The following is a 27,770-nucleotide window of genomic DNA, read 5'->3' on the forward strand; positions in this document are numbered from 1 at the left end:
ACTACAATTCCCAGGATTCCATAGCATTGAACCAGTCCAGTTAAAGCGGTGTGAAAGTGGAGTATTTCTCCAGTGTGGATGCAGCTGCCCACATGAGTCCAAAGGACTTGAAGGGTCAAACAACAACCACATCTGTGTAATATAGCTACAAATATGAAATGAATTTCTATATATATATATATATATATATATATATATATGAGTGTTTTTCATCTTTATTTATTTATTTGGTCACAATGTGCTGCTTCTTTTCTGGACTGTACTGCATTTCAAGGACAGACTCCTAGGCAGTTCCTCGCCTAAGAAAGCCCTGTGAGAAATCAAAAATCGACGTTGGGCTTGAAAACGCACAAGGCCCACGTCCGCCATGTCGAGCGTCAAAAGCGTTGCCTCCTTCTGCGCATGCGCGCCCTGAGCGGCCATAGAGCGGCTTTCCTCTGAAATCCCTGCGTTCTTTCTCAGCAGAGGGAGATCACGTGACTCCTGGAAAGCCCCGCCCGCGAGATATACGTCACTGTCGTCCGCCATCTTTCCTGAAGGCAAGGCGGTCGGCTGTTATTCTTGCTGATTCTCTTCTTTCATTCTGCCCACCCCCTTCGTCCAGACCGGAAGTGACGTTCTTCGCCTTCTTCCTGCGTCGCCATAACCACCCCGTTTCCTCTTATGGTTTTTCCCCCGCCCCCTTCCATTTCGTTTCGTTTCCTTCGACGAGAGGCTGGAAATGGCTGCCGAGCGGTGAGAGCTGAGCGGGCGACAGAGAGACAGAACGAGAGAGCGGGTGAGGAATAGCCGAACCGAGGATTAGAGGAGCTAGTAGGGCGCCTAGGGCCCTCGGCCTTCCCTCCCTCCCGGGCGACCGTTTGGCTCCGTCGGCTTCCGTGGCGCGAGAAACCCATTTCTAGCGCGCGCGCCCCGGATTGCCCCGCCCCTTTGCCGTTGCTGGTGGTGGGGGGCTTAGATATATAGATAAGAGAGATATTAAATGCTGTCAGTACGACTCCCTCCCCCGCCCTCAAGCCATGGGGGCGGGGCTTGAGAGCTCTGAGAGGGAGGGAGCCTCTTCCTCCTCATTTATTTATTTATTTATTTGCTTCCTGCGCCCTCCTCCTCTTCCTAATTTATTTAGCTCATGCGCCGCCCTCCTCCTTTTCCTACTCTTTATTTATTTGTTTGGTTCTTGCGCCCTCCTCCTCCTCTTCCTCCTCATAGAATCATAGACTCTCCCTCCTCATTTATTTATTTGTTAGTTTCCTGCGCCCTCCGCCCTCTTGGCGGGGAGGGACGGGGCCGGTCGGGCGTAGTCGGGAAAGGAGGGCAGGCCCTCGTCCTCCTTTTCCCGGGCAGGCCCTCCATTCCCTCCTCCTTTCCCATCAGGATTCCCAAACGCCCTCCCTTTCCTTTTAAAAAAAACAACCCGTGCAATAATGAAACCCAGAGAAGCCAGAGCCTGAGAGGGGAGAGCCGCCTGTCTCCACACAGAGAACGCTTGCAGCAGTGGCTTGTTTCTGCCCCCTTTACATTTGGGAAGGTCCTCCACTTTTCTGGAAGGTCCTCCATTTTTGGGGCGAGGGCCTCTGGTCGCCCTGCTCCTTCTCTCTCACGGCACGCCTGCCATGGCAGTGGCCAGGGGAACATGATGTCGTATATGTGTATATGTGTGTGTATATATATATATATATATATATATATATATGGTGTTATACATTATACCTCCTCCTTGTTGTGTACCTTAAAGCGGTGCCTGACTTGGGGCGACCCTAAGGTTCCTTTCCTGGCAAGGTCTGACCCAGGAGGCTTCCCTTGCCTTCCTCTGAGGAGGCTGAGGGAGCGTGGCTTGGCCAAGGGCAGAGATTCGAACCCTGATCTCCAGAGCCCAACACTCAAACCGCCTCTTAGAATCATAGAATCATAGAATCATAGAGTTGGAAGAGACCACTAGGGCCATCCAATCCAACCCCCTGCCATGCAGGAAATCCATTTCAAAGCATCCCTGACAGATGGCCATCCAGCCTCTGTTTAAAGACCTCCAAGGAAGGAGACTCTATCACCCTCCGAGGGAGTGCATTCCACTGTCGAACAGCCCTTACTGTCAGGAAGTTCCTCCTAATGTTCAGGTGGAATCTCTTTTCCTGCAGCTTGCATCCATTGTTCCGGGTCCTGTTCTCTGGAGCAGCAGAAAACAAGCTTGCTCCCTCCTCAATATGACATCCTTTCAAATATTTAAACAGAGCGATCATATCACCTCTTAACCTTCTTTTCTCCAGGCTAAACATGATCCAGCTCCCTAAGTCGTTCCTCATAGGGCATGGTTTCCAGACCTTTCACCATTTTTGTCGCCCTCCTTTGGACACGCTCCAGTTTCTCAATGTCCTTTTTGAATTGTGGCACCCAGAACTGGACACAATATTCTAGGTGGGGCCTGACCAAAGCAGAATACAGTGGCACTATTACTTCTCTTGATCTAGACACTATACTTCTATTGATGCAGCCTAAAATAGCATTGGCCTTTTTAGCTGTCGCATCACACTCTTCACTCATGTTCAACTTGTGGTCTACTTGGACTCCTAGATCCCTTTCACACGTAGTTTCATTCAGCCAGGTGTCACCCATCCTATATCTGTGCATTTTATTTTTCCGCCCTAAGTGCAATACCTTACATTTCTCCGTGTTGAATTTCATTTTGTTAGCTTTGGCCCAGCTTTCTAGTCTATTCAGGTCATTTTGAATCTTGATCCTGTCCTCTGGGGTATTAGCTATTCCCCCTAGTTTGGTGTCATCTGCAAATTCGATAAGTATGCTCCCAATTCTGTCATCCAGGTCATTGATAAAGATGTTGAATAGCACTGGGCCCAGGACAGAGCCCTGTGGGACCCCACTGGTCACTTCTCTCCAGGATGAAAAGGAGCCATTGTTGAGCACCCTTTGGGTTCGGCCAGTCAACCAATTACAAATCCATTTAACAGTTCCTTTGTCTAGCCCACATTTTACAAGCTTGTTTGCAAGAATGTCATGGGGAACTTTGTCAAAGGCCTTACTGAAATCAAGATATACTATATCCACAGCATTCCCTTCATCTGCCAAGCTGGTAATTTTATCAAAGAAAGAGATTAGGTTTGTCTGGCATGACTTGTTTCTCTGAAACCCATGTTGACTTTTTGTGATTATGGCATTGCCTTCTAGATGTTCACAGACTCTCTGTTTAATGATCTGCTCCAGAATCTTTCCTAGTACTGATGTCAGACTAACTGGACGATAATTGTTGGGATCCTCTTTTTTCCCCTTTTTGAAGATGGGGACAACGTTTGCCCTCCGCCAGTCTGCTGGGATCTCTCCAGTTTTCCAGGAGTTTTCAAAGATTATTGCCAATGGCTCCGATATTACATTTGCCAGTTCTTTTAATACCCTTGGATGGAGTTCATCTGGTCCCGGAGACTTAAATTCATTTAGATTAATAAGGTGTTCCTCTACTATCTCTTTACTTATTCTGTACTTATTCTTAGGTATACATTATGTGAGCCAGGGTGGCATAGTGCTTTGAGTGTTGGATCCCCGCTCTCCAGACCAGGGCTTGAGTCCCAGTTCGACCATGAAACCTTTGGCAAGCCACATGCTCTCAGCCTCAGGGGATGGCAGGGGCATACCTCTGCCTTCTGGAGAAGCCTGCCAGGAAAGCTCTATGATAGGTTAGCCTTAGGTTGCCTTTAATCAGATGAGGCTTGGAGGCACACAACAATGAAAGTAAAGTCCCTGCAGTTGCTAGTACTAGTCGCCTCGAATCCTATTTTAGGAGAAAGGCAGGACATATATCCAATTAATAAATGCATTGAATCAATGGTACGCAGACAGGTGGGGACCGGCAATTGGTTGAAACTGGAATTAACATTTGCACCTGGTTCTAAAGGGAGGCAGCAAGTGTCATACCTGCAACTCATATGAAATAAATTCTGTGTATGGGCAAAACCGAGTGTCAGAGGTCCCTCTGACTGAGGAACTTAGGGCCCAAACAGACAGGCCACAATAAAGCTGCTTCAGGTCACTTTGGAGGTGTGCAGTTTAAATGACACACGCATCTTAAGAGACCAGAAGCTGCACGAAAGCTGTGCTCCAGTCCTTAAGACTGGAACGAGGCTTTGGCACGGCTTTTGGACTCTTAGGACACATGCGTCATTTAAACAGCATACCTCCAGAGTGACCTGGAGCAGCTTGATTTTGGCCTGTCTGTTCAGGCCCTTAATCTAAGATACAAGAAAGAAAAGAGCTGACGATTTTTACCACCAGCAGACCAGACACAATTGGCAAAATGGATTTCTTCTCTTCCTGCGTGATGCCAGAATCTGCTCTGGAGGGTTGGAAATGGAGCACATGGGGATGATAGCAGAAGCAAAACGTCTGTTTGCACAACCTTTATGCGTATATAGTGTTATATTCCATAGCAATGATCCATGGCAATTAAAGTGGTGTCAACCTGGATTATTTATGCAGTGTGGATGCAGCCTTGGTTTTCAGACAAAGTGTTTGGATTCAGGCCTCTGTCTTTTCAAATCAGGGCCCTGATCATTTGCTGGGTGGCTGGGTCTTCAGGAATATATGGACTGGAGTGTGGCTTTGGTGTGGCTTCTGGACTCTTAGGACGCATGCATCATTGAAACACTATACCTCCACTGTGACTCGAAGCAGCTTTATTTTGGCTGTCTGTAACAGGCTTTAGAGAATACAGGCAGGAAGACCATCTGAAACAGGACTTATTCTTTTTTCGTGAAAAATAGCACACTGAATAACAAATATATTTCTGAATAATCAGCACAATAAACTTGAAGGCTAAGATACAGTGTTGTCTTGAGAATATCTAATTATAAGTTTGGTGTACTAAAATATTACCACATACCACCCTAATCATAAGCCTTCAGGCTATTTCCAAAATATAGATTGACAAAAATTTGAATAGCTAAATAACATTATTTTTTTCCTTTAAACAGGGGTTAATTTGGAGTGTATACTAAGAATTTTAAATTCTTATTCTGCAGGATTGTGAGGTAAGATAACTGGCTATTTCTAATTTATTTTTAAGGTGAAAGTGGGATCATTACAATTTCAAAAATATATTAGTTTATTTTCAATGAAGGCCTATAAAATTTAGGTTTAACTGTAGAGCAAACTGTACAGAACTACCAACATATTCAGTATATGATGTAGCCGAATCTTTTTGAAACATATGTATCTTCAGTATTTTGTGCTTTTAAGAAGTGCACATGTATGAATGTTTTATCTAAATTAGATTTTTGTGATCACAGGAATAAAAACTGGTTAAAATGTGTTCAGCTTTTAAAATTGAAATAAGCATGTTTAGATGTATAAGCAGTGATAAAAAGAGCAGTGCAGAGGAAAAATGGATTTGAGATCAAATATTGGATTGGAAATAATAATATTTGGTGTTTGTTTCCTGAGGTGCTTTCCAGTGCCCTTGCTGATTAGCACAAATGGAGTGTTATTCTTAAGTGTTCCCATTTGGGTAATTTGATGGTACCTGGGAAAGAATTTGGGGAGAGGTGTACAGTGGTACCCCGGGATACGAATTGATCGCGTTACGAAATTTCCGGGATACGAAAAAAATAGATAGGAAAAAACTGTTCCGGGTTACGATATTTTTTTCGGGTTACGGAAAAAATATCGGCGTGAAATTCAAATGCCGAAATGTATCGGGTTACGAACGCCGCGGCGGAACGAATTAATTTCGTAACCCGAGGCACCACTGTATATTCAATCTGTTCACAAAACATTGCCTTTCATATTACTGTTGTACTGCTATACAGAATTTGAAGATAGTTTTCAAATCAAATCATTTATTATATTTATTATGTTACAGTGAACTTGACCAATTAGACGTGTTTCTCCTTACATAGCTAAGTGATTTACTTCAAACTGATGTCAGTTTTCCTGATTTCTGTTGGATAGTAGGTGTAAGCTCCTGGGATTAAAATGGGTCGCTCTAATACAAGATCACATTCTTCAGGATCAAAATCCAGATCTCAGTCCAGTTCAAGGTCAAGATCCAGATCACATTCTCGAAAAAAGAGATACAGGTACATTTCTTGTATTTTCTTCATTCTCTCAGTGTTCTTTCTTTCTTTTTTCTTTCTTTCTAAAACTCAAAATAAGACCTACTGGTGTTCCATGAAATATGAAAGTGGATTTAAGAATTGCACTATGCATGTGTTGACTGATGATACTAAACTGATGATACTAGTTTAGCATGATGTGAATATGGTTAGATGAGTCATAGGCCTGTTACAGACAGCCAAAATAAAGCTGCTTCGAGTCACAGTGGAGGTATAGTGTTTTCAAGGATGCATGCCGTCATAAGAAGTACAGAAGCCCACACCAAACCACGTTACCCCCCCCAGTCCCTTAAGGCTGGAGCCGTGCTTTGGTGTGACTTCTGGACTCTTAGGACGCATGCATCATTGAAACACCATACCTCCACTGTGACTCGAAGCAGCTTTATTTTGGCTGTCTGTAACAGGCCATAGTCTCTTCCACCCCAATCGTACTTCACACCATTTCATGCATTATGGATAGTATTTTGGAAGTGTCCTTTTGTGTTTTCCTTCAACCACAGCTTGTACGTTGGTTTATGTTAAATCTGTTTTATTTGGAACAAGCCAAACTACCATGGGCAAATGGCTTGCTTAAAGAAACCAGAATTAACAATCATGATTTAGGATTTGGATATAATGCTAAACTATGGCTTGTGAAAAAGGAAATGAAAGCTTCCGGACCCTTTACAGCCAAGCAGAGGAGGAAATGGGGGAAGTATACACACATGAGGCTTGCACAGACATATGACTTCATGCTGAATTTGGGCATAGTGCCACGCATGAACGTAGATAGTAGATTGAATTCTCTTTTGATAGTATTCTTCCTTGTCTTGTATACTACTTTTTCCAGCCAGTAATTGTATAAGGAGTTGTTCCAGATGATTTATAAACATTATAAACAGTTTGCCTATTGGGAACTGCCATTGAATCATTCTAGTGCATGATCAGAACACTGTGTCTATTGCTTTGGATCTTGGACATTAAATAGCTTATGAGAACCACTAATGTTTTGGTATTTAACATTTCATTTTAATCTTAGTTCTAGGTCTCGGTCTAGGACATACTCACGTTCTCGTAGTAGGGATCGTGTTTATAATAGAGATTACCGCAGAGATTACCGAAATAATAGAGGAATGAGGCGCCCCTATGGCTATAGAGGAAGAGGTAGAGGATATTATCCTGGAGGTGGAGGTAGATATCATCGTGGCGGTTACAGACCTGTCTGGAACAGAAGACATTCTCGGAGTCCTCGAAGAGACCGCTCGCGTTCCAGAAGTCCAAAGAGAAGGTCAAGGTCTTCCCAGAGATCCCGAAGCAGGTCTCGCCGATCTTACAGATCTTCCAGGTCTCCAAGATCTTCTTCATCTCGGTCTTCGTCTCCATATAGCAAGTCTCCTGTCTCTTCAAAAAGGCGTGGGTCATCAGAAAAACAAGCAAAGAAGACCGAGGCAGCCACATTGCAAGAGAGCCCTTTACAAAACAAATCACAAGAGGAAGAGAAAGGTGCATTTGACCCATCTGAGGCTTTAGATGACTTCAATAAATCAACAGCTGCTTCAGGTGATATTTGGCCTGGTCTTTCAGCATACGATAACAGTCCAAGGTCTCCCCATAGTCCTTCTGTTGCTTCTCCACCTAGTCAGAGTTCTTCATGTTCTGATGCTCACTTACTCAGCACAGTTCACTCAGCAAAAGACACACCTCAACACTCACATTCCATTCAGCATAGCCCTGAGAGGTCTGGATCTGGTTCCCTTGGAAATGGTTCCAGTCGCTACAGCCCTTCCCAGAATAGTCCCCTGCATCACATTCCTTCAAGAAGAAGTCCTGCAAAAGCAACTGGATCACAGAATGCTCCTCGGGAGGAGACTCGGATGCGCTCTTTCTATCCAGAGGCTGGTGAACCCGAAGGTACAAAGGGTGCCAAATTTCTGAAAAGGTAAGAGCTGTAGTTGCTAAAACAAAAGGTATCAAACAAAAACCCTCAGCAGTCTTGTCAGCAGAAATGATGGTGAGGAATATTGGGAGTTGCAGTCTAGCAACATCTGGAGGGCCATACTTTGACCATCATTGATTTAAACCAAGATGGTTTAAGTAATTGATTTCAAGATAATTTAAATCACCAACAGGAAACACCAGATTAAATCATTGATTTATATGAAGTTTCCCTGATATGTTTTTTACATTTCTTTTTGAGCAGTGGTGCATATCTGCTCACTAAAATATGTTATTGTACAAGTCAGCAGAGCATCTAAGAGAATATATTTTGTCTGACTTTTTTTTAAAGGGTAATGTTCTTTTCATTCATGTAGAAATTATTAGTACATAATCTAATAGTACAAAATGGGTCCAGCTTAGTATATTCAGCTTGATACATTGAAACGATAAGAAATAAGTAACTCACACAAATATAGCAGTATCTAGGTCAAAATTGAATAGTTTGTCCCACTTTTGAGTAGACTCATTTAACTAATGGTAGCCTGGTATGTTACCATTTATGTAAGTTCCATTGATTTAGTGTTCTAAATTTGGTTGCAACTAACTGTTGGATTTAGGCAGTAGTTTATGAAAGTAAGGCCTATAGCAGTGGTTCTCAACCTTTCTAATGCCTCAACCTTTTAATACAGTTCCTCATGTTGTGGTGACCCCCCCCCCGATAGAGGAGCAGTGTCTCAATTCCTAAGAGCATTGGAAATACAGTTGTCCCTCCATATTCGCTAGGGTTAGGGGAACAAGACCCCCATGAATATGGAAAAACCGCAAATAACAAAAACACTGTTTTTACCTGAGAGGACACCTCTCTAGGAATCTCTAGGTCCTCCAGTGCAATTCTGTGGTCAATGTCCAACATACACTGACCATAGAATGGCACTGGAGTAGCTACAAATGGTCTTTCAGTGCAACTTTTAGTTAAAGTTGACCACAGAGTTGCACTGGAGGACCTAGACAGTCCTAGAGAGAACATATTAATGAAATCCATGAATAATCAAATCTGCAAATATCAAAGCCGCAAATATGGAGGGATGACTGTGTTTTCTGTTGGTCTTAGGCGACCCCTGCGAAAGGGCCGTTCGACCCCCAAAGGGGTTGCAACCCACAGATCAAGGACTGCTGGTCTGTAGCCTCTTGTTTAGTCAGTGGGATTTACCTAAGCATTGAGTCACCATTCAGAAACTGATTGAATGAATAGGTCTGCTCTAATTGGAACTAACCAAAAGGATGCCAGCATAAATTGTAAATGTTGCATAAAGGTTTCACATTTGCTATTGCCTTGAGGGACAATATACAGTTTTAACTTTTAACCTCAGTAGTCAATAACTGTACACTTTTCCTCAGAACCTCTGCAATTTTATCTCATTTTCAAGACTTCCTGCCATTTTTTTCATAGACTGAAACTGAAGTACAATTTTTCATGCTTTCCCATGTTTGATTGCAGGTAACTCAGTATCTCTAAATGTAACAAAACCATTAATTTATTTTTATGAGGCTGCAAAAAAGGTTTAGCTAACATGTTTGTGATTATATTTGGCTCATTTTTAAATAAAAGTCAATAGATTAAGTATTTTATTTATGACTTTTTTTAAAAAAATCTATTTTAAAATTTAAAATCTTATTTTAAAATATTCATTTTTTTCATCACATTTTCAAATAAAACACAAACCTTTGTAGTACTTTTCTTGGTCAGTGTTGGAACTGATTTTTTTTAGCATCTAGAAGTAGCAGTTATAGAGTAAGCCGTTATAGAGTAAAAAAACCAAGAATAAAGACCCCTAATTCTTCACTAAGAAAAGTGTGTATAATGAAAATTCAGTTTTTAGTGTTTATTTTCATGTAACTTTAAAGTGCTAATAACATTTCTATTGCTGATGCTTAAAAATTAAAAAGTTTGTTAAACAATATAGCTAAAACATATATTTTCCATAGTCGAGGAAGTATTAGAAGTAGAGGATTGCCACTTGCTCTATAGGCTTGCCATTTGCTATGTGGCTTAGTCGGTGTTGTGTGCCTTTAAGTCGTTTAAGACTAATGGTGACCTAAGCCAACCCTATCATGGTATTTTCTTGGCAAGATTTGTTCGGGGGGGGGCTTGCCTTTGCCTTCCTGTGAAGCTGGGAGAGTGTTACTACCTCAAGGTTACTAGAGGGGTGATAGCTTCATCACACACATCTGAAGTATTTATGGAGAACTAGTTTGGTCTTTTAAATGTCATTGTGGGTGCTTCAAAAAGCAGTGTGCTAGGTTCTTTCTAGCTGAAAGATTCTCATATTTGTTACAGTGTATTTAGGAATATAACTGAAAGTCGGAATTTAGTCAAAATGTATCTTTTTTTAAAAAAAAACAGGACCTATCTATGGTGCTGTGCAGAACTGATTGTACAGTTCCATTCACTTCATAGTGATGTGATTTTCTCATGAAGCTTTCACCAAGTAATTTACAATAATGCAATGCAAATAGAAAATATAATAGAAAATTAAAGATGAAATAGAATAAAAATCTGACGTATTTTTAGGATCTACAAGGGTAGAGGCTCAACATTACATTGTATTGTTCCAGCAGCTTCTTAGCTGGTTGGTTGCAATTTAATGATATTGAGCATGACCCATCATAATATCTTATGCAAGCAGTTTACATGTAAACTATGGCGGGATACAGACCACCCCTTTGGGGGGGTCCTGCACCTGCCCCTTTCCCCGATGGATCAGGGCCTCAGCGGCCACAGCGGCAGCCCCAGAGGCCCCAATCTGCCGTTTTCCCAGGCCTCGGGGAAGCGACAAGGGGTATCCTTGGGGCAGGGAAAGAGAGAAACGGGCCGTTTGGAGGCGGCGCCCATGTAGACAGGCCACCGCCATTACAATGCCGCAGTTACATGCTAGGGTTGCAGGGCATCTGGAAAGGATGCCCCGAGGCAACCCTAGCATGTATCCAGGCCGGTGCAAAGTGCCGGTCTGGATACCACCTAAATTTTCTGCTCTGAATGTCTGTGCTAAAGTGGGATACAGATATAGATATTTCATTTCTGTTGAAAATGTGTTCTTGAATATTAAAATTAAAAATGAGTTGTCAAGTAAAGTGTTCTATATTCTGTGAAAGCTAAAATGTGCAAAACAGGAATTTGTGCAAAAAATCATTTTAAATGTCTAAAGAATTAATGTTTCTACAGCTCTTAACATCAGCATGTAAAAATGTTGACACATAAATGAATTTGTCTGCTTTAGTACAGAATTTTGTGAAGCTGGAAAGCAACACAAGAAGTAAAGGCAGCTTAAAATTATGCCTTTCCTCTTTACTATCCACAGGTACACAGATGAAGAGTCTAGAGTATACCTGCTTGACAGAAGTAATGCTAGGGAAAAAGATGCTCAGAAGGAGAGAGGGTCAGAAAAGGGGAGGACAGAGGGAGAAAGGGAGTGGGATGATCAGGAAGCTTTGGAATATTATATGGATAAAGATTCTGGAAAACAAAAATTTAATGACTCAGAAGGGGAGGATGCAGAGGAGACTGAAGATTATAGACAGTTCAGAAAATCTGTTCTGGCAGATCAGGGTAAGAGCTTTGCTGCATCTCATCGGAATGCTGAGGAGGAAGGATCCAAGTACAAATCTAAAATCTCTATGAAGGCAAATAGAGAGAGTGAAGGATTTAGAGAAGATAAAAATTACAAGCTTAAAGAGCCAACTAGCTATGTAGTGGAGAGACCTGGTGTACCAAAAGATAAGCACAAGGAAGACGAGAAAACGTCTGAGAGAACAATGAAGAAAGAAACTCAGTCACCTGAACAGGTAAAGTCTGAGAAGCTCAAAGAACTCTTTGATTATAGTCCTCCTCTGCACAAGAACCCAGATGCAAGAGAGAAATCTACCTTCAGGGAAGAGAGTCCACTTAGGATCAAAATGATAGCCAGTGATTCTCATCGGCCTGAAGTTAAACTTAAAATGGCACCTGTGCCGCTTGATGATTCAAACAGGTAATTTTCTTAATCTGTAGTAATTTTTCCTTATCCATAATGTAGTTTACTTTTTCATAAACCTGTTGTGTTCATTTTTTGTGTTATATTCTTTAGACCTGCTTCCTTGACTAAAGACAGGCTGCTTGCTAGTACACTTGTCCATTCAGTCAAGAAGGAGCAAGAGTTCCGATCCATCTTTGACCACATTAAGCTACCGCAGGCCAGCAAAAGCACATCAGAGTCATTTATTCAGCACATTGTGTCTTTAGTTCATCATGTCAAAGGTATGCCTTGAATTTAACACACAAAGTGTCATATGACACTAAAAACCTATAATGATACTGAAATCAATTTGTTCAAAAATCCAGGTTTTTTTTATGTAGATGTTTCAACATGCTTTCTCTTCTGCTCATGTTTCATAACACTATGTAGTCTTTTAACAGAAGATATATATATTTTGTCAAGTATTCTATAACTTCAGAAAAGGTATTACATGTATTACTTAGATGGCACCTCTTCTTCTTGGATTTAGGGGAAAGATGGGGGTATGAGACAGGAATGAAATGATGTATGGGGTGGGGAAAGGGAAAATATGAGTATAATAGAGATGTAAGTGCAGAAAGTGTTATGGGATGTAGAGAGAGTAACAAGTGAGGCTGCTTAGACCCCTGTTGATAAAGATATGGGAAAGCGATATGGTAACAGAAATGAAGGTTCTAGTCCTGTGGTGGTCCAGAAGGAAAAACAGGGGCATGATATTAATGATAGACCTAAAGGCAGCAGAGAGAACTAAAAAAATCAGTGAGATAAAATAATACAGTGATGGGCCTTGGGCTAGCAAAAATAAAATATAACTCTCAGAATTACTTGGAATTGTTTACAGACTTATTAATCTGAGTCCTTTTATGTATTTCTAGATTGCAGCTATAACACGTTGAGATTTCAGCATGTCTGCTAGATGTCTGCTACAGCAGAGAAATGCAACAAAGGCCCTATTTAAACAGGCACTATGAAGCGCCCCGTCACGTGCGAGGGGCGGCGCTTTCAGATGCCCCTCACACGTGACAAGGGTGTCAAAATGGCAGCGTCCTGTACATACGAGCACCACCATTTTGATGTGATGGATGCGTAGCGTCTGCACATCTTAGCACCTTTATGACGGTGCAAGTGCGTCATTGGCGCCTTGTGACGTCACAATGGTGCCGGAAAAAGAAGCCACTTTTTGCTGCGCGAGGGAGCTGCGCAGTTTGTCCACTGTGGCTCCCTCACACAGCAAACTAGGGCGGCGGCAGACCACCCTTTTAGGCGGTCTGTATCCTGCCCAAATTTCTAAATTAGCCCTTTTGAACCTTTTTTAACATGGAGGAACCTTTGAAATAATTTTCAGGTCTCAGAGAATCCTTACATTAAAATCACTATACAGTATTCACAACTAAAAAATATTATTTTCAACCCCAGTCTCTTGCAATATCCCAGCAACTTCTCAAGAAACCTAGGGTTCCAGGAAACACTGGTTGAGAAATTCTGTAGCACTTCATCAGGCATTCCGTAGCATCAAGTTCAGGTTCCAGCCCTATTAATATTATGCTGTACATAAACGTGATAGGATATGCTGGGTTTCCTCCTTTTGGAGGGGGGGGAAGCAGTCCCTCTCAGAATTTTGGCACCCCATGAGCGGTTTTAAATCTAGCAATGGCCTTTTTCCAACATGAAGTGATTTCCCCTTAGGATGTTGGTAGACATTCAAGGGTAAAAAACTACATTATTGAGGGTGTGCAGTAGTATTGGGGGACCAGTGCAGCCCTCTAACCCTTGAAGGTTGCCCACCCCTGGTGTAAGGTAAATTTTATTTTCACCTCCTTTAGTTCTAGGCAAAAGTCTGTTCTGTTGCACAAGGGCAAAAAACATGGGCAGCCTAGTTATATATAAGGGACTATGCACTTAGCTGCCTTCCTAAGCCTAATGATGGTTTTGAGGTTCTAGCAGGAACCTTTCCAAAAAAGAAAAAAAGAAGTACCTATGAAATAAGACATAGCAATGATGGACAGCTATGTGGGATCAACCACATGCATATTTATTATTACAGAATGGCAGTGAGACAGTTTGGAGATGATTATGCTATGTAGCTTCCCCAAGTGCCAAAAAAAAAAAAAAAGCATTGGTGCTTTCTTATATTGACCCAATATGTGTGTGTATTAAATAGTGTGTGTGTGTGTGTATGAAGCTGCCTGGGACTGACTGATTAAAGGGACATAGAACATACTGGGATACATAGTCCTCGAAATGCATATATCTAAATCCAGATTCTCTTGTAGAAATATTGGAAATTAATACTTTTGACTTGGAGGCATCTCCCCCCCCCCCCACACCCACCTCCCAAAATCTGTGTCGCAGCTGGAAGAAGGAATGTGGGCACTTTTGCTTTTAGTTGGCCATGGTTTCTTATGTTTTCTGGAGTGCTGAACTGAGCTGATGGTTACTATAGTTAACTTTAAACATGTTAGCTGCAGCCTCAGATTATGAGTTGTAAGACAAGCTCCTTGACACTAACCCTAATTTGTTTCAAACAGTGTGGCAAAATGAGGTTAACTGAAAGCAAAGCTTATGCTTCTAAAATCTTTCTCTTTGGCTACAGAGAGGAAGGAAATGACAGAAAAGAGCATTCAACACTGTGTTGCTTCAATTTGTGTGCATTGTACTAAATAGATTAGTGTCACTGTACAAATACAGCTCTTGGAGTTTCATTGCTTTGACATAAATTTCAGTCAAGCTAAATCTGAAGGGAAAAAACTTCTAATAGCAGTCAGAAACATATATCTGTTGTTTCTAGCATGCTGCAAATGTACAGAATATATGTGTTTTTGTTCAGTCTTTCATATATGTTTTCTGAAGAAATAGGCACTTGGAAAGGAGACGTAAATAGCATCTTTATACCGTGTTGGACAATGTATCCAACTCTTGCAATATTTTCTCTGCTGGCTGACAGGTTTTCATATAAAATGCCTGATCCTTTGTTTAATTGGAAATCTCAGCATTGGAATCTGGGACCTTCTGTTTTGAAAACAGGGGTTGTGCTACTGATCTGGGGTTGCTCTCTTACCACAACATTGCAGATACTAACAGATAGTTTTATCTTCCATCTTTTTGGACTTGCTTATTGTCACTTAAATAGTTAATCAGACAAACACACTGATAGGAGGGAATTTTCACTCCAGTTAACAACAGACCTAGTTGATCAAATTTGCTTTCACAGTAACTAAGATAATCCATGAAGGATCAGAGGCCCATAATAAATGTGTGGCTTAACTGGTGAAAATCCTAATGGCCACTCAAGGTGACACAAACTTAATTTTTCAAAAATGGGTTATACAGATATTTCTGAAGGAAAAATAATTTAGGCTGCATCTGCATTGCAGATATAATCCAGTTTGACACCATTTAACTGCCATGGCTTAGTGGCATGAATTCTGGGAATTGCAGTTTTGTGAGACATTTCGCATTCTCTGGCAGAGAACTCTGGTGCCACAATAAACTACAATTCCCAGAATTCCATAGCGTTGAGCCATGGCAATTAAAGTGGTGTTAGACTGGATTATTTCTGTAGTGTAGATGCAGCCCTAGTTTCTTGCTTCTTTCATTGTACTAACTTTGAAGTTGCCAGCTTTTTCTTAAAGCAGGAGCACATAATAGGTTTTTAAAACTTACTTTGAATAAAGATAAAAAGAGAAAAAGGATGAATGATTCATTTAGAATGAACAAAGTTGTATATCTTTGTATTGAACATACAGGCTTGGATCCAGACGTTGTTCCTACTTGCAGGAACACTTTGATGGTGGAATATAAACATTTCACCTTTTCTCCTCTAGCCCCTTGAGTCCTTTTAAAAAAAGAACCTAATATCTGTTTGGAAGCATTGGAAAGTTTTCAGAAAAGGAGATGGGGAGTTACAGGGGGAGAGAAATAAGTGAAAATTGTCTCCCCCTGAGCCAAATGCCTTCCATGACCAGAAAGTTTATGGATCTACCATTAAGGAAAAGTAAACTTTGCCTTCCTTGATTATTTGTAAATTATGGGCCCAAACAGACAGGCCAAAATAAAGTGGTTTTGGGTTACTTTGGAGGTATGCTGTTTAAATGATGCATGCATCCTAAGAGACCAGAAGCTGTGTCAAAGCCACGCTCCAGTCCTAGGGCCTGGAGCACAACTTGGCACAGCTTCTGACCTCTTTAAGATGCATGTATCGTTTAAACAGCATATCTCCAAAGTTATCTGAAGCAGCTTTATTTTGGCCTGTCTGTTCGGGACCTATGTTTGTAAGTTTGCTACAATGGTAAGTGGATTTCCAAACAGTGGAATTTATGGCAACTTAAGAACTTCACTTCTGAGTAGCAGAAAACACTGTTTTTATATTGTTCTTAAATATATTGGCATATTTTATTAGCTGAGCATTGAAATGGTTAAAAAGATTTATAAAGTTACAAAGTCCCTTACTTTACATTAGCTGAAGAGATCTTTGAAATTGATGTTTTCATGGGTGTATGACTGATGACCAGTATCTAGCTCTTTATTAGTCTATGACCAAGTTATTGATATGTCTGAACCATAATTTGCTTCCCAGGATAATCAAATCTTTCTATACACCTCACAAAGAATTTATGGGTCAGGTTTTGATAAATATAAAGTAATTTTACATTATTGGTGCAATGCCGCTAGAGTGAACAGCTCTTCATTGATACAGAGCTGAAAATGCCCAGTGATGTTTTCTTTTTCATTGCAACTAGGTCCTGGAATATGTTTTGAAATGGCCAAATCCATAATACAAAAATAAAATAGCTGTTGAAAGATAACAGATGCACAAACAGGCAAAGTTGACCTTCTATCTTCCTGGCAAAAAAGGCACAAAAACTGAGTTGCTAGCTCAAATTCCTGTGTTTGATGGAATTATGATTGAGGCACTACCCTTGTAGTGGCCATATCAAGTTTTAATGATTGGTTATGAGACATGTACTGGATGTTGGGCGGTAAGTTGATACAGATGTACATTGACCTGTTAAGCAGATAGCTTGCTTTATATGTAACATTTCGTAGTCCTTTATAACTTTACACATTTTTCTATTTTACATTTAAATACATTGGTTGAACTGGTCTTTGAAAATGTACCGTTTGTAATTTAATGATCTTGGGTTATGAAGAAACAATAAATTGTTATGTTTGCCAGTATGCCAAATTTTTAAATATATTCAGTTGTTAGGATCTGAATTTTAAAAAGTCTGAAATAAATTATGTTTCTTCTTAGAAGAAAAACATCTCATATCTTAATCCTAGGCATCTGTACTTAGAAATAAGTACTGTACAGTGGAATTCGGAAGGGGTTACGCCTATATAGATGTGCAAACGATGACAGCATTAATCAAGAATGTGTAGTGTTTTCAAATAGTGTGAAATATTTTAAAGACCAAACACAAACTCTTTGCATTTTAATATATACTTCTAAAAAGGTTAATCAGTCAACTTGATGTTTTGCACCTGTGGGTGAAATGCAAAAAGATGTTCATTACAGTGACTGTTTTTCCCACTTAAAGAGTAATAGTTCTTGAATAGGCAGTGCATATGTGTAAGGAACATTGTGAAATATGAAAATTGCCACTGTCAGGATTTACTGAAAAAGAATTTGGAAAGAATGTAGGCTTTGCGTTGAATATTAAATGGAATATTTTCGTCTCTTCTGTACCCTAGTTTGGTATGATACATAGATGTATCTATGTTAACTAGGCAGTTTTTGTCTTCTGCAACCAACAGAACAGTATTTCAAGTCAGCTGGAATGACCCTAAGTGAGAGGTTCACTTCTTATCAGAAGGCTACTGAAGAACATAGTACCCGGCAAAAGAGTCCTGAAATACACAGGTGTGTTACTGCAAGTAAAAGTCTCTCTTTTACTTGCCTAGGTGAAATGGATGAAAAAGCCACTCATCAAATAACACATATGATAACATATATACATACATATGATAACTTTTGAAGTGTCCCACAATATGGAACAGACAGGGAGCAGAGACTCCTGCTAAGAATGCCATACCACTTATGGTATATAATGAATTACTGAAGTATGTTAGTAATAGAAAATGTTGGATGGACCCATGTGCTTAAACTTTTTAAATGTTTATGTACCAACTAAATCTTTACAGCCAGGAAGCAAAGAACAATGGAACTAGTTCGGTGATGCATGGGTACTTAGTTATTGTTGCTTTTTGCCTTCAAGGCATTTCTGACTTATCGGAATTGTAAGGCTATCATGGAGTTAAAACTGTCATGGAATTTTTTTGAACAAAATTTGTTCAGAGGAGGTTTGCCATTGTCTTCCCCGGAGGCTTTAGATGTGCTTTTTTCTGTAGTAATCCCTGTGATAAACTGAAGAGAGTTAGAAAAGTAGCTTGTCATATGACATACATCTTAGGTATTCAAAAAGAATTGGCATTTCCACTAGGTTTGTGTAGTTCTTTTGCACATGATTAAAGGGTTGTGCAGACAGCCCTTTTACAGCGAGATCGGGGCCATGGCACACCACAGCCCTAATCTTGCCTTTGCAAGGCGCAAAAAGGAGCTGCAAAAAGTGTTTCCTTTTTGCGCTTTGCAAAGGGTGTGATAGCTGCAGTGCTGCGGCTTTGCAGCGATCCTTTGTGGCTTTGCCGTGTGGACGCAGCACAAGAGGAGCACAGTGGAGTGGTGTGCAGCGACATGTTGGCATGCATCAAGTGGACGTTATGCCCCGACTGCCCCCAAACTGGCCTTTAAGACTGGTCTGCACAGGGCCTAAATGACTCTTTTTAGTATGCCTTAAATATACCCCCCCAAAAAAGTGGAGTAGAAAATCCAGTGGGCCCTTGTTAACCTTTGGGGTTTGGTTCCAGGACCTGTGGATACCAAAATCTGTGGATGCTCAAGTTCCATTAAATACAATGGCATAGAAAAATGGCATCTCTTATATGAAATGACAAATTCAATGTTTACTTTTTGGAATTTATATACATTTAAAAATATTTCCAAGCCATGGATTGTTGAATCCATGGATAAGGAATCTGTGGCTACAGAGGACTGATTGTACAAAAAATGATTTTGAAATTTGGTTTTTATATGTGACTTGGGACAGGTCGCACTCTCTCAGGCTCAGAGGATGGCAATAGCAAACCACCTCTAAAGAAACTTGCCAATAAAACCATACAATAGGTTTGCCTTAGGGTCGCCGTAAGTCAAAAATACTTGGGAGCCCACAACAGCAACACAAAATGAATGATAAAATCTGTCAAATGAACTTGAGTTTTGCTTAATATGCTACACAATATGCTGCACTCTTGTATCTGTGTCTCATTGCTGTGCTTTTTAAAAATAATATATAAAGGGCATCTAAATAATCTAGTTTAAAATATTCTCAGCTGCATTTTTAGGGAAGAAAACTTTATTATGTGATTATTAATACTGCTCTTGGTTAAAGTACACTGAATATGAAGTTTTGATGTTTGTTTTAATATGTTTATGCATTTTTGGAGGTTTATCTTTCAAATGAATTCAGTTTTAGATTACACAATGGCACTTCTTCTTTTGTACTTCCAGTTTTCCACTTGACAGAGATGAATGTTGGCAGCCATAATGATTACTTTTAAAAATCTTGCATTTAGGAGGATTGACATCTCTCCAAGTACCCTGAGGAAGCATACCCGTTTAGCGGGAGAAGAGCGAGCCTTTAAAGAAGAAACTCAGAAAGTAGGTTTGAATAGCTGTTCTCGTTCTTGTATGTTATTTCAAAGCATCCAGCTTAATCTAAATCATAAACCGTCTCCCAAAGTCATCTATCACAGATTTCTTCTTACATTTTTATACCTTAAGTGGTCTTCTGCCTGATAAAGGTTAATCATTTCTGAAGGATGAAGTTGACCAGTTAGCCTGATTTTTAGTCACTTTTTCACAACATTTAGAATATTTTTTTATGCTTGCCCAGCCACCCTTTTTCTTCATTTTCTGTTTAGCTAGAAGTTTTTAAAGCAAGATTAGCTTTTGGAGCATATTGAAGGGGTGTGTGTGGAGAAACACAGATTTTCAGTTTGGTTGTAGCATCATATCTACAGTAAACAATGCAGTGAAATGTAAGATGGGGAAAAAGCAGGATTTTACTCTAACCAGTCCTACTGTAGCAGTGTGTGCCTTTCTACAACAGGGAAAGTTAACAGCAGCTCCCTCCAGAGTCTCTTAGTGAGAGGCATGGCATGCAAAAGGAGAGAACAGTTAATCCTGCCTCACCAGCATTGGCAAGAATGTTAAAAAAAGAGAGTGCATAGATTGCTAACTTTGGCCACCAAAACAGAAATAATAAAGATGGAGTCTGAAGAAAGAAAGAAAAAATCATTTCTGGATGCATTTGGAAGAAGCTTTCCAGTGGTCTCTATCTTGTTTCATTTTTTGATTATGCAAGGCTTACTTGACTTAGTAGTTTCATTGCACATGCACATATGGTTAGTTCTGAAGAAAAGGTTTGTGAAACATACTGAGCTGCTCTTTTTTGTGGTGGCAGGACCTAGTCCTATTCTTTCCATGTTTTTTCTGCCTTTCTCTTAAAGAATAACACATCTACTTCATTAACTGAAGCATACCTATAATTTGAGGGTTGATCTTACAGGACTAAATCCAACATTATCTGAGTAGATTTCCATTGTCACAACAGGAGTTTCCCTTTCCTTCCTCCTACAGCGCATCCCCCAAATCTGATCCAGAGGGATGGGGTTGCGGGGTTGCACAGAGGGCTCCAGAAGAGGGTGGGAAATAGAACTGCCGGCAGTCTGTTCTAGCAGAATGACACTGTTGGATATCATTCAGTTCTGTTTTATTTTTACAGAAGCAATGTATTAGTTGGGTTTGTAATGTTACTCAAAGAACTTTACTTTTCTGTAAAAGAAAGCAACTTGCTAAATCACCAAGAATACTGTTGGTGAAAGGAGTATACTATTTATTACTATTTATTTAACAAAGCTTACATAATGCAAAACAAGATTTTTCAAACCAGGGTGCAATAAAAAGTAGGAATGAAATGCTTGTGAAATCATTTAAAACATCCCTTGTTTATGTGGGTGTTAAATGGTGGGGGTTGGGAGCATGTGCATGATTTTGCAGTTTACTTGATAAAACTAAGACACTAAATGTTTTTAGCATGCACTGATAATTCAGGTTTGTTGGTGTGCATGCCTGATTCCAGGAGCAAGTTGGCCTGTGGGGCAGACACAAATACACATATTGTTCTTCTCTGCATGGCTGCAGATTATCAGAGAAGCATGTAGTACTGTCAGATTCTTATGACATATGAGATTGGACTGGAGCACTGAAAGATGAGGTATTCTCAAATAACCCAGTTTTCTGGGTTGTTTCGAGCCTTGTATTATAAAAAGATAAACAAATGGGTCCTAGAACAAATCAACCCTTAACTTCCCCAGAAGCCAGAATTACTAGGTTGGGTCTATCATATTTTGGACACATCATGAGAAGGCATGACTCACTAGAAAAGAATGATACTAGGTAAGGTAGAAGGCAGCAGGAAAAGGGAAAGACTGCATTACAGGAGGATAGATTCAGTCAAAGAAACTACAGCCCTGAGTCTGGAAGACCTAAACAAAACTGTTGAGGGTACGGCATCTTGGGGATATCTTGTTTATAGGGTCATCATTATATCGAGGTTGACTTGGAGGGCAGTTTATACGCACGCGCGCACACACACATATGCTAATATCAATAATTCACAAGTGGCCCAATGGCAATGTCTCATTTTAGAATTCCATGCCTTTTTTACTTAGAAGGAGGTCCCACTATGTAGAGTGGGACTCATGTGCAAGAAAGTATGTGTAGAATTGGCAGCATAATGGTAGACTTCTACCTATTGCATTCTTTTTTTCCTTTTCTTTTTGGTACCTAAAAATGCACCAAAACGTTTCTATGCAGGGAGATAAAAAATTAAAGTGTGATGCTGCTGATCTTCGACATGACATCGACCGTCGTAGAAAAGAACGAAGTAAAGAACGAGGTGACTCTAAAGGCTCCAGGGAATCCAGTGGATCAAGGAAGCAGGAGAAAATGCCAAAGGATTACAAGGATTATAAATCTTACAAAGATGACAGGTAAAAAGCTTAACTCCTACAAGTAGTCTTTTATCTTCTAATTAGACATTTGTAATTGTAAGCTTAATTGCTTTCACTTTTCTTTGTATAATGGAACATCTAAATTTAAACAATTAAAATTATTTGTTTTACAGCAAAAATGTATTTGTCTTTTACACGGCTTATGGTGGATGAGGACAAAAACTTTGGAATAGCAAGCTAACACTGAAAAAAATGACAAATTAATCTGTCCTATTATCCAGGCTACATCAGGAGGTTGGACTTCAATGCAGTACATTTCTGTAAACAGTTTGTGTAAGAACTTTGGTTCGTTATGCTTGATTCCGCACTTTTTCAACTCATGACACCCAGACAATGAGAATTATAATGAAGCTTAGGCTTAATGTGGGCAATGGGTGGTTTAGCAAGGAGGTATTTTTTTTCTCAAAACAGGTAGGGGGCTGAAAGAAAAAGGTTAGTCTTTAAAAGCAGTGTATTCAATGTGTACTTACTGCACTTATAAACGCTACTTCATGTGTACCTGCATTATTTGTTTTATGTTAATATACTTTACATATGGTGAAGTCAATGCCAAATGTATTTGTTATGGGGAAGCTGAATATGAAGATTTTAAATATGTTATGTTTCTTATCTTCTACTTCGTAAATCATGGATTAAATGCACTTTCTATTTACTTTCTTAAACTGATGTAGCCACAACTATCGAGTGGTTGCTAGTTCTGCACTTTGTATCTATGTAATGAAAAAGGCAATATCAATATGTACTTCTTGGTAAGATGTTGAAAAATCATAAAATAGCATCACATTAGAAAGTTTACCCTTTCTCTTACCTATTCTTTGTTGATATAGAAAAAGCATGCATATATACTAAATTAAAAATTTCTGAATACAGTGGTACCTCGGGATACGAAATACCCAGGTTACGAAATTTTCGGGATACGAAAAAATCCTATAGGGAATTATTGTTTCGGGTTACGAATGTTTTTTCGGGTTACGAAAAAACTTTTGGTGCTTTTTTCGGCTTTTTCGCACGGAATCGCGGCTTTTCCCCATTAGCGCCTATGGCAATTCGGCTTACGAAGGCTTTTCGGGTTACGAAAGCGGCCGCGTTACGAATTAATTTCGTAACCCGAGGCACCACTGTAATAAGCTACCCTTGATTAGCAATATTAGGTGTCAATTGAACATTTTCTATTTAAAAGTTATACATACACAGATGGAAGCTGGATGATATAATTAAACTCCATATTAGCGTCAGGCAAGAAGAGAGAATAGCATCTAAGGGTACAAGAAACCCTATGTGTAGGCTGTAACAGCAAATAGTATGGTTTCTTATTTTTCAGTAAACAAAAAAGAGAGCAAGACCGTTCTCGATCTTCCTCAACTTCCTCCCCATCTTCCTCTTCATCCAGTTCCCGAGAAGAAAAGGACTGCAAGAAGGAAAGAGAAGAAGAGTTTAAGCCACACCATGATCAGAAAGAATACCCAGGCTTTACAGGTGTTGGAAGACCAAGAGGCACATTTGTGAGTTTCTTCCATACTTTTTCCTGATCTTAAAAAGAAAAACATCATAATTGTAACCATTATTCAAATGTTCAGAGTGAAAAGGATTTTATATCATGAGAAATTATGAGAACTCATTTAGAAGTACTTTTGTGAATGTAATATGCAATGATGGGATTAGGTTGATATGAAGAAATACTGGGTTAATGCTAAACAGGATATGCTTATCTTAGAGTTGGCATTAGATAAGCAGAAAGATGTATAAAAACTACCTTGACATTCCTGCAGTATCTACAATTTTTTTTACCATTAACTTTTATAGATATTTTATAGTAATGCTTTATAATAGTGTTACACAAAAACTGACTGTGAATATACTCACAGAATAATTTGTTCAGTATGTATGTGTGTATGCATAATTCAAAACTAAAATTGGATTTCTGAGGTTTAAGTTACAAATCACATACTTATGTTTTCATTTTTAACATTGATGCTTATTTTGTATTGGTTTATCAATATTTCATTTTGAGGTTTTGACGTTCAATGGCAATGGCAAATGAACTAGTAACTAAGTCTGTTGCTTGACATTGTTATGACAACCAGGTTTGTACAACTTAAAACTGTTAATGTACAGTTCAGTCCTATTGGGTTTAGTGAAGCTGACTTTCAGGTAACTGCATAGGATTACATCCTCATTTACATTGGATTACAGTTAATTGCACTTAATTTATTCGCATGAGCTATAAATGTGATTGGGGATTTGATAAAGGAGATCTAAAACACACTGCAGAAATAATCTAGTTTGAGACCGCTTTAATTGCCTTGGCTCAATGCTAGGGAATCCTAGGAATTGTAGTTTATTGTGGCACCAGGGCTCTCTGACAGAGAAGGCCAAATGTCTCACAAAACTACAATTCCCAGAATTCCCTGGCATTCAGTCAGGGCAGTTAAAATGGTCTCAAGATGGATTATTTCTGCAGTGTGTTTTGGACCAGAGAAGATTAAGATCTTTGTAGTCTGCATAATATTACAGGCAGGATCCATTATGTGCCCAGTGCAACTATTGCAGCAAGGAACTGGTATCGTAGTCATAGTTAAGTAAGTCCCGATATTGTAGATGCTCAAACCTTGATGCCTTAAAATTGTAAGCTCTTTAAAAGGCAGGGTTTTTCCCCCACTTACTGGTTCTCTGGTTGTGTGTATGAATTGATTAATAATAGTAAATAAATAAACTAGTTGAAGCCTTCTTATAGAATATCTTATCAGGAGTGCCTGGGCTAGTGTAACATGTGGTATGAATAGACTACAGGAAATCTTTTTTGGCAGCTTGGGGCATAGGCTCAAGTTTGACTTTCCCAAAATACCAAAAATAAAAATAGGAAGTGTCTATACAGTAACTTATGGTTTTATTTGCAGTGTGTTGTTCCACTTTCAGACCTGCTACAGCCTGCTAGCTCTGTTAAAGTTGTCCAAACCTATTGATTTGAATAAAGTTGCCCCAGTGTTACTTCCTGTATTGCTTGAACAATGATATTACAACATTTGAAATTGCATGGTGACCCTATTTTGTATATTGTCTCTCTGACATAACTCTTATGACATATTGGTCTAGCTCCACTCACATGACCTCAGCCTGATTCGCCTGTTTTTTCGTGTAGTAATCCAATGAGAAACAGAAACTGAAAGTTCAGAATGTGAAACAAGAACCAGTAACTACTATTTAGTGCTGGGTGGATTAGAGCCGTTTTCATGAGATGAAAGTGAAAGGCATATTCATATTTGTAGGTTAGTGTGATTGTGTAAGGCCATTGATTTATTTTTATGAGGCTATGAGGTTTAACAAGCATGTTTATGATGACACTTAGTACAGTGGTCCCTTGCCTTACGCAGGGGATCTGTTCTAGACCCCGCTGCCTAAGGCAAGTTCCGCCTATGCTCAAGTCCCATTAAGGATAATGGGGCTTTTGTGCACAGCGACATGTGTGTCATTCGTTAAAAGGCGTGGGCACACTGTATTGTTAAAGTGAACATCAAGAAAGAAATCCACTATTTTATTTATAACATTAAAAGAAAACAAAGCCAAAATTTTAGTACTCTGCTGCTCTAGTTACACCAGAGATGGTGGTGGTAGCGAGAAAAAGGAAAACAAAAACAAAAACCTATTGGTGATGGATGCAATGGTTTTCCACGGCAATGATCCAACAGCTTTGCCTCAAGAACCCCCAGAAACCAGGCATTGATGGCGAAGGGATTTTGGAGCTGGCTACATCCTCCTCCTATTGCAGTTGCTGCTGTTTCCTTGTTTGCACAAATGGAGAGATTATGAAACTGCTTGTAGAACAGTTCATTTTATGAGTGGCTTGTCCCCACTAAAAAAATGGATTTAAATTTAAAAATCTGGTTGTAATAAATCGTCCTTTGCTTTTCTCACCCAAAAATGAGACCCAAGCCTGCTAAAATGAAATGAATAAAATATATTCATTAAAGGGAGAACACTTTAAAAAGAGTTAAACAAACTATTACAGGTGGAAAGAAAGAGAAGACAGCACCCATAAGATTAAGGCCTAGATCCATCTGTAAGCCCCAAACTTGCTATTGCTGATCAGTTTTATCAAGTTTCCATCAACTCAGTACGTGGAGTTTAGAGTTGATGGAAACTTGATAAAACTGATCAGCAATAGCAATAGCAAGTAAATTTCTATACCACTTATCAGTGAACTTAAGAACTCACTGACTAAGCAGTTTACAAATAGTATGTTAATTGCCTCCAACAATCTAGGTATCATTTTAGCAACCTTGGAAGGATGCAAACCTGAGTCGAGCTTGAGCCCTTTCGCTGGTATTGAACTTGTAAACTTATGTTTTGTGAGTGAGTGGCTGCAGTACAGGCATTTAACCACTGCACCACCAGGGCTCTTCAGGGCTCATCAGTAAATTCCATTGATTGAGTGGTCTGTGGTATTTGAGTCTTAATGTTTCAATTCTGGTTTAAAAGTTGCCTTTCAGTTACCCAGCTTGACCGAAAAAGGCCTGCCCGAAGATGAGATAGTAATAACTCAGGAGCTCTACTGGAGTTTTTCCTATATAATCTAAGTGGACTCACAGATAGTATATGTACATCTTAGTCTGTACTCTCATGTGCAAATTCTATATAGCATTTTTGCTTTTAAATTTGAGTGCATAAGACGTTTCTTACAGGGATCTTCTCTAACTCGGATGTTGCTTTCTAATAGCAGTTGCACCATCATGTCTCAGCACCTCAGTGCTGTCACAGTTTAACAGTGGTCCACTTAGTAAGATATTTGCAGTAGTTGCTTAATTGGGATGCATACCCTCACTGGTGGTTTTGACTCACTATACAATAATTTTTTTTGTACAAGCAGCACTGGACCACATATTAGTTCTTGTTTTAAGAGAGCCTACCTATATTAATGAAGGAAATGGCTGAAAATGTGAAAGGCATCAGTGACACTGTACTCTGCCATGCCAGTGATTGGAAATGTTTCAAGATTGTGTCTGACATAGCTCTTCAGTTACCACTTGATTTACAGTATTTTTCCCATTAAATGTTTGTAATTATGGCTGCATCTGCACTACAGAAATAGCCCCATTTGACACCGCTATAACTGTCATGGCTCAGTCCTTTGAAATCCTGGGATTTTTAGTTTGTTGTGGCACCAGAGCTCTCTGACAGGAAAGGTAAAACTACAATTCTCACAATTCCATAGCAGTGAGCCATGGCAGTTAAAGTGGTGTCAAATTGCATTATTTCTGCAGTGCAAATTCAGCCTATGTCAGTTAAAATATTCTATCTTAGCTTATTTTCAGGTCTCTTCTTTTTCCCTTTGCTTTTTTGTTGAATGTTCTAGACTACCAGATGCATAATTTTTCATTGTCATATCTGTGCAAAGCATTAGCTCCTAAAACATACGTGCTTCATCTCTCTGTTGGAAAAAAAAAGGTTTTTAAGTCTACATTCCTTGGTGTATCAGCAAATATCATTGGGCTATAACTAGTGTTCTACCACTAGGAACCTCCCTGAATGAATTCTGCTCAATGCTCCCGTTGAT

At 39.6% G+C, this 27,770-nt stretch overlaps 1 protein-coding gene across 11 annotated transcripts in view; it reads left to right on the plus strand.

The window, feature by feature from the left end:
* The first annotated feature begins 524 nt into the window (after nt 1-524).
* BCLAF1 (BCL2 associated transcription factor 1) overlaps nt 525-27,770 on the plus strand; it is a 32,765-nt gene continuing 5,519 nt past the window's right edge. For 3 of the 11 annotated variants that reach the window (XR_006102070.1, XR_006102071.1, XM_042450871.1), the window contains exons 1-10: nt 534-778; nt 4,977-5,033; nt 5,953-6,080; nt 7,135-8,034; nt 11,393-12,061; nt 12,158-12,327; nt 17,843-17,948; nt 19,718-19,802; nt 22,023-22,198; nt 23,541-23,721. Coding sequence is in view for 5 of the 11 variants with exons in the window: in XM_042450871.1 (XP_042306805.1) it covers nt 5,977-6,080; nt 7,135-8,034; nt 11,393-12,061; nt 12,158-12,327; nt 17,843-17,948; nt 19,718-19,802; nt 22,023-22,198; nt 23,541-23,721 (2,391 nt within the window). In the remaining 6 variants the exon portion in view is untranslated. Of the gene's footprint in view, nt 779-4,976; nt 5,034-5,952; nt 6,081-7,134; nt 8,035-11,392; nt 12,062-12,157; nt 12,328-17,842; nt 17,949-19,717; nt 19,803-22,022; nt 22,199-22,332; nt 22,493-23,540; nt 23,722-27,770 lie in introns of those variants that run through there. The other 8 variants (XR_006102082.1, XR_006102087.1, XR_006102081.1 and 5 more) reach the window with 8 other exon arrangements.

This window comes from Sceloporus undulatus, chromosome 1 (assembly GCF_019175285.1).
Source record: "Sceloporus undulatus isolate JIND9_A2432 ecotype Alabama chromosome 1, SceUnd_v1.1, whole genome shotgun sequence".
Lineage (NCBI taxonomy): Eukaryota > Metazoa > Chordata > Lepidosauria > Squamata > Phrynosomatidae > Sceloporus > Sceloporus undulatus.